We start from the raw sequence: 11,050 nt of genomic DNA, 5'->3' as shown, positions 1-11,050 counted from the left end.
TACTCTCTCTCTCTCTCTCTCAAAATTGTCTTATAGTGACTTTACATTATGATGGAAGCATTTCCATTGCTGTAATATATGAGGTAGGGTGTGTTTACCCTCAAACTCGGATAACAATAATTGAATTTGTAAGTGGTTTTAAGGATACGCGAATTAATTTGACATAAAGATTGAACAAGTAAAGATAAAATGAATTCAAACCACGCGAATAAGACAACTTCAGCCTTAGTGAAATTGTTCACCCTCGATTCAGGCTTGTTGTAGTCAACGCTGATGAACACGTGAAAAAAGCTACATAACAGAGAAAATGATAATATCTTGCCTTGGAAGCCCTCTACATTAGGTACAACTCTGTAAAAGGTAAAAAAATCTTTTGATTAATTGATTGTCGGTTCCCTATCGATACATGCCGAGATCCCCACCGTGATAGTCAGCCGGTCACGGATATTTCGGCCTTCTGTTGGTTATGCTTGATTATTGTCGACAATGTCCTTCGAAGTTATTCAAGGATAGGACTGATTCTGGAACTATGACCTCGATATTCTCTAGGGCAGGCGTCGTGTCCCCAGGCTCTGGCTCGATGGGACATTCGACTTGATTTTGGTCCCTTGCCATCACATCTCGAGCCTGGCTTGTGAGCACGTGATTTTCGCCCCACATGAATTACTCTTAAAGAATTAGATTTTTCTTTTAATTGTTTGTCATTTTAGGAATTATTGTAGAATTTTCTTAATTATTTGCATTTTTCTTTGCATGCTTAATTTCATTTAATTCATGAAAATACAAAAAATATTTTGCATTTGCATTTAGGATTTAATTCTACATTTTTAGGTTAATTAGCAATTTAGTTGTCTTATAAAAATGATTAAAATCACAAAAATAACTCACTTTGCATTTTAACTTTTTAATTTTTGAATTTTATAGTTTTTCTTTTAATTTAGGAGTTATTTAATTTTTGTAAATACTATGACTAGTAATTAGCTTAATTTGGTAGATTAATTTAGTTTTAAGAGTTAATTTAGGTTTTAAATTAATTTGGAAAAGAAAGGAAAAAGAAATAAGAAGGTTATTTTTGGGCCAAATTCGTAGCAGCCCAAATGATTTTCCCCCTGAAACCCGTTCAAAATCCGGCCCAACTCCACCCCATGCTCGGTCCGTCCCATTTAATTAGCCAAACGACGTCGTTTTTGAGGTCTATGATCCCAGCCGTTGATCTTCACTCATCGAACGGCTGGGAACTGACTTATCTAAATATATTCAAGTGTTCGAACGGCCTTGACCCCTCCCCCCGTTTAATCTCTCCTTACTCTTCGTCTCTAACCTCAGAGACTCTAAACCCTAAAACACCCACCGCCTCAAAATCCTCAAGTCTCCACCGGCCGGTGGCGTAGCTCAATCGGCCCCAAATTAACACCACACCACCCCTGTACCTTCCTCTTCCTAAACCCCAAAACAACTTCCCTCAAATCCCTCTCCATTTGTTCAAATCTTAAATCTAAGGCCGAAACCCTAAAGCCCCAAATTTTCCCCCGACTTAGGATCTAGGACATGCAAGGCTAAGGGGATAAATTGTGCATGAAACTGACGTTGCCCATTTTTTCTTGACAAGAACACACGGTCGACATCAATTTTGGGTTCAAATCGAAGTAGCCAGAGTTTCACCAGATTGATTTAAGTATTTTCCTTTTGTTTTTCCTTCTACCCATTCTGTGTTTCTTCTTCTATTCCCTTTCTTTTTCTTCTACCCTTCTTTAATTAGTTTTATTCTAACCAAAATTTAGTAAAAGTTTTAATTTCTGAAATTAGTTCTTTCCCTTTTGGTTGTCTATGTTTGTTATTGTTTTGTTTGTTTTCTAGCTTGTTTGTTTAAATTTGTTTTTGATTACTTGTTATTCATATCAATAAGACAACTTCTTTTCCTTTCATGTTGTTGTTTCTATTGATCAAATTATAAGTCTGCTCCCTCTCTCTTCTTTTTCTTTTAGCCAATCCTAGTCAATCAGCATTGCTAATTTCGTTATTTTGGGTTCTAAATGGTTAAATTCTTTATCTGTTGTGAATTGGAATCCTTTTTGGGTTTTTGTTTAATTGGTTCATTGCTCTTTTAATTTGGAAGCCTCCTCTTGGGTTTGTGGTAGTCCAGACCTGGGGATTAGAAGCCCATTTGTTTAGGCACAAGTCTGGGATTCAGGCAGCCTGCTTTGGCTCAGGCTAGGAAGGTAAATAATAGGAATTCAAAGGGTAATATAGGGAGTTTGGATAAAAAGAATCTCTTGTAACTGAATAGGAAGCTTCTAGGAAGGTGGGGTTGGGGCTAGTTTTAACAAACAAAATTTAAAATTGAGGACTAACTAGCAAGAATGAAAATTAAAGAAGGGGCAATTGGAAAATAACAGAACCAATTCTGTTGCCCTAGAAAGCTTATATAAAGAGGCGTGTTTCTTTATTATCAAGGCAGATTTTATAGAATTAGAACCTTAATAATTTCAGAAACGGCTGAGCTCCTTCAAAATCTAAAAACACTGAAAACTATTTGCATCTTGTAGTGGAAATCTACTTGTTTTTGTTCCTTGTTTCATTGTTGATCAGAATTTTCTAAAAAGGCTCCAAGAATTGTGTTCATTTGGGTTTAATTTGGTTTGAAAGAAGCTGGTTTTGCTATGTTTGTTTTGCTGAAACAACAAGCTGATACTGCTGCTGATTTCTTTCACTTTCATTTGTTTTGATCTTTCCAGGTATTTCTTTGAACCTTGAATGGCAAATGAAGATGTGAATGTGGCTTTTTTGTATGGAAAGTGTGGTGTCTGTTGAAATTCAATAAAGATTGCTCGTGTCTGAAGCTTGATTTTCATATGTTTACTTAAGCTATTCAACCTCTTGTCTATTTCTCCTTCTGCCTCTTTCTTTAATGTCATAGATCTATAGTAATAAATATTTTAGTAGTTTATGTTTAAATATTAAATCTGTGCTAAAGTTTGAAGTGGAACCATGTTAATTAGCTTGATCTTCTGCATTTTCTTTTAGTTGAACTGAGTTTAATCAGTCTCAAGCTCAATTGATTGAGTATTCCTTTGAAAAGGGGTTGATTGGATTCTTCCCCAATTGTATGGAAATGGCTAGCAGTTTATTGAAGGTTATTATCTAGTATGCATTTGGTTCCAATGGTTTGGATTATTGGTTGTTTGTTCATTCCACAAGTCAGGGTCTGTTACATTCCACTTATTAGATAATTGTTCTCTTAAATAGCCCAGAATTTTGGTTAAACAGTGTTGAACTCTTATGTAAATTGATATAGTGTGTGTATGAATCACGAGGGACAGAGGTAAATAACTTAGGTAGTGACAATTCGATGTTCAAATCTGTTAAAAATATCGAATAGGTGGCATAATGTTTTACATATTGCTTTTCCTTTTTTGTCCTCCAAATTTTTGCTACTGTGTTGTTTGCTGTATTTGGGCTCAATGTCAAGCCCAAAAGAACACTTATTCCCTCTCTCAGATCTGCTTGGGCATTTTATGTTGGATGGGCTGCTTTATATCTGAAGCCCAAGCGACCCTTTGGACTTGCGTCTGGGTCCAATCCGTTGCCGCCAAATTGTTTCTCATTCTGAAAATGGGTTCACCTTTGAAGCCCAGTCCAAAGCACAACTCATGAGTGATTAGATTCCAAATTAGGTTAATTTTGCATTGGATTGAACAAGAGTTCCTTAAGTGAATGTATTTAGTTTAGATTGGGGCGCATCATATCAACAAAACCTACAAATTATGGCCCCATATAAATTATTAATTTAGTATTAAATAAGCTTGAACAATGGTAGATCGCCTTAAGCGCGTAATGTTTAGTTCTAGATTGCCTCTAAAAAACGCCTATTCCCTTTTAAAACAATTTGCGGCGTGCCATGCCAAATAAAATCCTTAACCCATGGCCCTCATTTAATTAATTTTAACTCGTAAAATCAGGGTGTGCCATCAATTAAACTTTCCATGGACCTCGCAAACCTTATTATTAATTTGAAATCTCGAAGTTGCTTTAGGCGCGTTATTTAAATTGATTTCCTTTATTTATTAAACTCGGGTGTGCATTTCATGTGACCCAATTTCATTTCTCAACAACATTAAATAAAATGTGTCGTGGACCACGGGTGCATTTCATGTGGCGTGGTTCAAGGCGTATTTTAAATAACGTTGAATCTCCCTAAAAATAATTAAAAGCGTTTAATAAGTTAAAAAGTGTACCATAGGCTAAAACATGTATTAAAATAAGATACTAGGCCAGTTATAATAGTTTAAGCGACCGTGCTAGCACCACGGAGCCCGAGAATGCCTAACACCTTCTCCCGGGTTAACAGAATTCCTTACTTAGAATTTCTGGTTCGCATACTTCAAAAGGAAAGTCGAATTTTCTCGATTTGGGATTTAAAAATTAACCGGTGACTTGGGACACCAAATAAACTATTCCAAGTGGCGACTCTGAAGAATTAAATAAATAATCCCATTTCGAATAATGTCACTTTAATTTGAAAAACTCCCTTATATACCCTCGGGTGTGTAAAAAAGAGGTGTGACAGCTCTGGCGACTCTACTAGAGATCCAAACTTAGAACTTCGGTTCAGGGTTTAAGAATTCGAGCTTAGAATAACTGTTATAGTTGGATTGTTTTATTTGATTTTTACATGTTAAGCCTAATGTGCTAAATGCCGCTTTTACCGCTTTGATATACTTTGGATTATATATAAATTGCTACGAAACCCTCTTATATCTGAGTCTTCTAAATCATCTAGGAAGTATGCACTTCATGTGACTTCTTTTCTGTTAGAGTCTTATCCCAAATTTAGAACGAGGTTCGGACAAGTTGCAAAGCCTGTGAAGCTTCTGTATTTCCGGTACGCTGCCCCCCTCAGCTCGAGCTGTCCGCTTGGGTAAGCCAGGTCTAGAACAATACACCCAGGTTTTAAACCTAGTATAACAAAACTTCATATCGGATCCCTAGTAGGAATGCTTGTTTGCATCACGTGCATTTGACTTTGGAGACTCAACATTGAGGTTGGGTCTGTCTAGGACAGGTGTACCCGAAATGAAAAGACCATCCTGATGCATTCTACTTGCTACATATGTATTTATTTGCTTCGGATTGCGCATTGACCGACTTATGAATAGTGGAGAAAAGTTGGGAAAAAGAAAAATCAATTTGAGGGCTGAGAGAGATAATCACTTATTTTTGAAAAAAATCGATGTCCAAAAAGTACCGAAACTCTGCCGAAATTTTGAAAAAAAGAAGAAGAAAATTTGTTTTAAAAATATTTAGTATTGTTTTTTGCTATGTCAAATCTGCCCAAACTACGCCAGTTTGATTCCCACCGGATGTGGGATGCATAGGCAACCCCCATCGGGTCCAACTTCATTTTTGCAAAAATAACAAAATTTTTAGTGTTTTGTCAAGTGATGTCATTCTTGCCTAAAATCGCCAAATGTCCCCCAACAAGGCGCCGAAAGGTTTTTTTTTTTGCAAAAAACAGCCACTTATTGTCTCTTTTTCAAATTTTTGGCCTTTTAGCATAACAACCCTAAAATCTTCTTTTCTGAAGTGCTGAAGGGTTGTATTTGCAAGGCCAGGCTTTTGTTTTGAAATGAAAAATTTTGAAGAAAAAATTGATAAATTTTTCTTGAGTCAAAATGAATCATGATCTTTTTAACTAAATCACCCTAATAAATATGCAGGATGAGCACAAATGAAAATTAACCCATTGCAATTTTTGAGGAAATCCCTTTACAGCTCCATATGTGGTGGAACGACTTAGGAAAAGTCAACAGAGGGACTGTGGTAAAGGTTTTGGGTGGTCTCGTGGGACTTCTGAAAATCAAGCCGAGGTTGGATGTGATTGAGGCCTTGATACCTTTCTGGGACCCGACTCACAATGTGTTTCACTTTTCTAATTTTGAGCTCACCCCCACACTGAAGAAAATTACGGGCTATGCTGGTCTTAGTGGGAACCTCAGAAGTCTGTACCCGGTGTCACCAAGAACAGTGTCTCGTCACAAGTTTCTAGATATGTTGAGTATTATTTGGGAGGTTCAGGATGGGAATTTATCCGAAGGATTTTTCACTTTCCACTTCTTGTACCAGCGGCTATGGCAATCCCCACGGTTTTGAAGCACCGGATAATGGTCTGACCAATGCAGGAAACAAAGATAAATGGGAGGCACGGAGGGGTTTGGCCTTTATAGTAGCATTCTTGGATGTCATAATCTGCCCAAGAAAAGATGGAAATATAGAATTGGGTCTTGTGGGAATGGTCGACGTCATGATTAAGAAAGCTAACGACACCCTTGTTCCAATGATCTTAGCTGAGATTTACCGAGCCTTAACCATCTGCCGAGAAGGGGGAAGATTCTTCCAGGGTTGTCACCTGCTACTACAACTTTGGATGTAAGAACATCTTTGTCACCGTGTAGGGTATATGAACTACAACATGATTGGTCTAAATTGCATCGAAGAGTACGAAAACTTAGTGGTGGGTGTTGAATTTCCAGAAGGTACAAAGGCTTGGTTTGCGCACTTGAGTTATTTAACTTCGGGCAAAATTGAGTGGACTTTCGGATGGCTCCTTGTCACTAAAGTCATCTACATGTCAGGCGAGGTGTGCTATCTTCCCCAAATGGGTCTCCGGAGCGTTCAGCCATATGCTCCTCACATTGTGTTGCGCCAACTGGGCAGGTTTCAAACTATTCCCCATGATGAAAATCTAAGCCGACAAGTCATAGAACTGGGTCCAAAAGCTGTATTCCCAGAAGGGAAAACTCGTCAGATTTGGAATGAGTGCAGATTTTGAGAACCAAAGACTCTGGTGCGGGATCTATCTAAAGGCGAGTTAGACCCTAATTACATGAATTGGTTTAGTAAGAAATTTCAAATCACTCGAGAGCCTGAAAGGCCTGCTAAAAGACCCCACGTCCAGTAATTCACTAACGATTTGCAAGAGCAATGGGGTTGGTTGGCGAAAGAGGCAAGCTATAGGGCCAAGATAAGTAAATTGGAGGGACAAATCAGGGACCTCAAATTTGACAATAGTGTACAAGCTGCTGCCGACGAAGGGGGAAAGAACAAGCTGGCTCAAGAAAACAAAGCCCTTAGAGATCAGATCCAAAAAATGAGAATAGCTACTAAGAATCAGGAAAGAAGCTGAGCAGATGAAAGGCTTATAAATGGTCTTAGAAAGAAAGTAATCGAGTGTCAAGCTGACTTGGAAAAATCTGAGGCTAGTCTAGCAAGAGCACGAGCACAACTAACAAATAATGTAGAAGGACGGGTGGAGTTTGTACGGTAGCTGAAAAGAAAATATGAGGGAACAGTCACAGATTTGAAGAGGAAGCTCACTACCCTCGAAAATGAGATAGCCAAACAAGCTAAGAACTTTAAAGTAGAAAGGGAACATTGCTACGCATTGATGTCCCAGTTGGAGGAATATATACAACAGTTGTAGAGTCAAAACCATCATGACACCCAAGTGCTAGAAGTTAGGACTCAACAAATTGGGCATTTGCTCCAAGAAAAAGGTATCATCCGGGAGAGGGTTAGAGCAATTGCTGACTACATCGTCATGAAGTGCCATGAGTGTGAAGACATGACCAGAACCACTTTCTTTGTTGTAGTAATGACATTTGTTCGCCAAATAATGAGTGATCTAGAGTGTCTTCAAGAGGATCTTGCACACAGGCCCGTGGCAAGACCGAATGATGTCCCACGGGCCCCAGGAGTAGAAGCACTTATGTACTCTTGATTTTTATTAATTGAGTCTGTATTTCAGTTTTTAGTTTAAAATATTGTTTTGAGTCTGTTTATAGTTTTTAAAATTCCAAGAAATGAGTATGTTGGAGTCTTTTGTCATAGAAAAATTTAGAAGTTTTGTTAATGAAAATTGAAAATTCCCAAAAAATTGTTTCCTTATTTTTCGTACTTATTTCTTGAATTACGTAATGATCTGATTCACGCGATGTCGTGATACGTAGGTAATCCTCATCAGATCCGGTCATGATTTTGTAAATAACTCAAATAAAAAGGGAAATGTGGGAAGGAAAGAACCTAAAGAAAAACCAAAAAGAAAAAAAAGAGAAAAGAGAGCCAAAGAAAAACCAAAAGAAAAGCGAGAAGAGCAAGAAAAGAGGGGAAAGAAAAGAGAGAAAAACAGGAATAAGAGGAGAATCATCAAAGAGCCAAAGTGAAAAGAAAAGAAAATTGGGGAAATAAGTATGAGCCGGGATGAAACACACAACCGTTGCAAAAAATGTAGAAACACATTTAACTGTATAGGTGCATCACACCCTAATGTGCGACTACCTATGTGTTAATTGCTTCAAACTGACCGATTTGTTGTCTACTATTAAGTACAGGTTCTATATTAAGGTGGTTGGTTTTATGGTAATCTGGTTTCACATCCTTACTTCACAAGGTCAAAAGGAAGTGTTGAAATGTCTTCGGAAAGTCATCTGCCAATAGTTCTTATCTTGGAGGATAGCCCGATCTCGGCCATCCCAACTTCCGAGTCAGCAACTGCTGAGGAAAATAAAATTTTGCGTCTTCACATGATGGAATGTGGGACGCATAGTCCAATGGCAGAGAACCACCGAGTGCGATACCTGGATTCCCTGAGCTACTTCCCAGGGCAAGTGGGACTTCCAACGTCCCCATAAGTTATCCAAATACGCCACTGGAATATCCTATCATCTCAGCCCACTTTGCTGGAACACCTTCTGAGGCTCGCCCCTAGGTGTTCATTTCAGGTGCGGCCTCAAACATATTCACTGCGCCACCTTGTTCAGCTATGACACAACCCACTCTACCCAGGTCTAGCTTTGATCCATCATCCTTCACCTTTCAAGTACCATCTTTCCCACTAGAACCTACCCAGTTCACTACTAATTCCTACCCTCAGCAACCTCGGTACCAGTTTACCGCGGGACAGGAGAAAACTACAAAGAACCCTCACTACAAAAAAGCACTCAAAGTGCGGCAGTTAATTAGCGGCGGTCACCAGTAACTGCCGCAAATTGTATCAAATTGTGGGACTTTATCTCTAACTGACACAATTAATTATAATTTGGGGATCTGCTGCATTAAAAGCAAAAGAGCGCCAAGCTTCTAATTTTTTCCACTATATTTTTGTTTTCCCTCATTTTTTCTCCGCCAAAACTTTTTAGGCCCAAAACCTTTAGACCAAAACATTTTTTTCTCACTCTCTCTCTACAGCCTCCAAGCGACTGCCTCTCTGTCTCTCACCAAATTGGACTGTGAATCGACCTCTGCAGCCAAATGCCTTCTCAAGGAGATACGACAATGTCTTTTTACTAATGCCACTGTTTGTGTTTTTCAACAGAGTTTGTTACCGGTGTTCTTCAGTCCTAGTGTGGATTTTTGGCTAGAAAATCCACAGTGTTCTTATTCAGTTTATTTGCAATTTGTCTTTCATCTTCTCCACTTACGATTTTGCGTAATAAGGTATTTTTGTATTTTGTAAATTACATGTGGGTTTTCACTTTATTTTTGTGTTATTTTGGGTATTCTCTATTGGATTTGAGGTTTCTCTATTTATTTGGAGGTTTTTGGTTGATTTGGGGTTTTTATGTTGATTATATGTAATTTATTAGCTTGATTTCTCAATAAACCTAGAATATTCTGGCATGCAATCTGCTTTATTGCCTCAATAGTACTTTAAGAACACATTACCATAAGCCAATATCCCCTTTTATGCAGCGTATAGAACTCGTTTTGGTTGCTCCAAGGTGAAAATGGATTGGATTTAAGCATATATCTAGATTCAAACTTGTAGCTTACTCGTTTTGCTGCTCCAAGGTAGAAGGCTAAAGTAGCTAACCCAGTTCTCTCTATACTGAAATGTGAAAGAGCCAAGACATTGAAATTATACCAACAAAACCACCTCACTTTAAGGTAACTGATTACAATCATTAAGAGGTTCATCTATAATTAATAACTACTTTCCATCTCTTTGTTTTACATATCATTATTTTGATAAGTAAAGTATCTATGAAACATCTACGTTTGTAGTTTCTTTTATGTTATGCAATCTTAAATAACATAGTTTGTTGTTATAACTTGTATGAATATCTTTAATATATGCAAGTAAGTGAGTCTTGATATATCACTAGGCATTTATGTTATTGTAAGTTGGTTTGACATGAATCTATATCATATTAAGAGTTTTGTTTGTATCACTTAATCTGAATGGAAGTTTCGATTAGTTTATATCAACATTTATTAAATTTGCTTATCTTTTGTTAATTATAGATATGCTGAAGACCAAGCATTGGCAGAACTTACAAAAGTCAATTCAGGGGAATGCACAACCAGCCCCATTAGTTCAAGAAACAACAAAGCCGACTTCGTCTATTCCTTCACAGTTCGGTTTGTCAGTTCAGGCCACATCACAATTGGCTCCCGTGGTTCAAGTTGCATCACAACCGACTTCGTCCTTTCAGTCCGCATCACAGCCGACTTCTTCCTTTTAGACCGCATCACAATCGATTTCATCCTTTCAGGCCGTATCACAGCCGACTTCATCAGTTCAGGTCGCATCACATCCTGCACCATCCAGAAAGTGTATTCAACGTGAGTCGATGAAACATTGGACTGTAGATGGTATAAGTACACTTTCTTCTCCTCCTCCTCCTCCACTGCTAAAAGTTCCCAAATTGCTGCTGGTTTATTTTTTAATTTTCTCATTTTCTTTCTTCTTCTTTCTTCTTCTTCTTCTTCTTCTTCTTACTCCTCCTTCTCTTCTTCTTCCTCCTCTTCCTCTTCTGCGTCTTCTTCTTCCTCTTCCTCTTCCTCTTCCTCTTCTGCGTCTTCTTCTCCCTCTTCCTCTTCTGCGTCTTCTTCTTCCTGCTTCTTCTTCTTCCTGCTTCTTCTTCTGCTCCTGCTTTTGCTTTTGCTTCTGCTTCTGCTTCTTCTTCTGCTTCTTCTTCTTCTTCTTCTTTTTCTTCTTCTTCTTCCTGCTTCTTCCTCTTCTGCGTCTTCTTCTTCCTACTTCTTCTTCTGC

General features: G+C 38.1%; 1 protein-coding gene across 1 annotated transcript in view; it reads right to left on the bottom strand.

Annotated features, from left to right (window-relative positions):
• Window positions 1–10,398: 10,398 nt before the first annotated feature.
• LOC138878109 (uncharacterized) overlaps window positions 10,399–11,050 on the bottom strand; it is a 2,757-nt gene continuing 2,105 nt past the window's right edge. The window contains exons 3-4 of the mRNA XM_070157768.1: window positions 10,778–11,050; window positions 10,399–10,593 (exon numbers count right to left, since the gene is read on the bottom strand). The exon at window positions 10,778–11,050 is cut by the window's right edge and continues 77 nt beyond it. Of these exons, the coding sequence (XP_070013869.1) occupies window positions 10,399–10,593; window positions 10,778–11,050 (468 nt within the window). The remainder of the gene's footprint in view (window positions 10,594–10,777) is intronic.

This window comes from Nicotiana sylvestris, chromosome 9 (assembly GCF_000393655.2).
Source record: "Nicotiana sylvestris chromosome 9, ASM39365v2, whole genome shotgun sequence".
NCBI lineage: Eukaryota > Viridiplantae > Streptophyta > Magnoliopsida > Solanales > Solanaceae > Nicotiana > Nicotiana sylvestris.
This window is presented reverse-complemented; position numbering and strand designations above follow the sequence as displayed.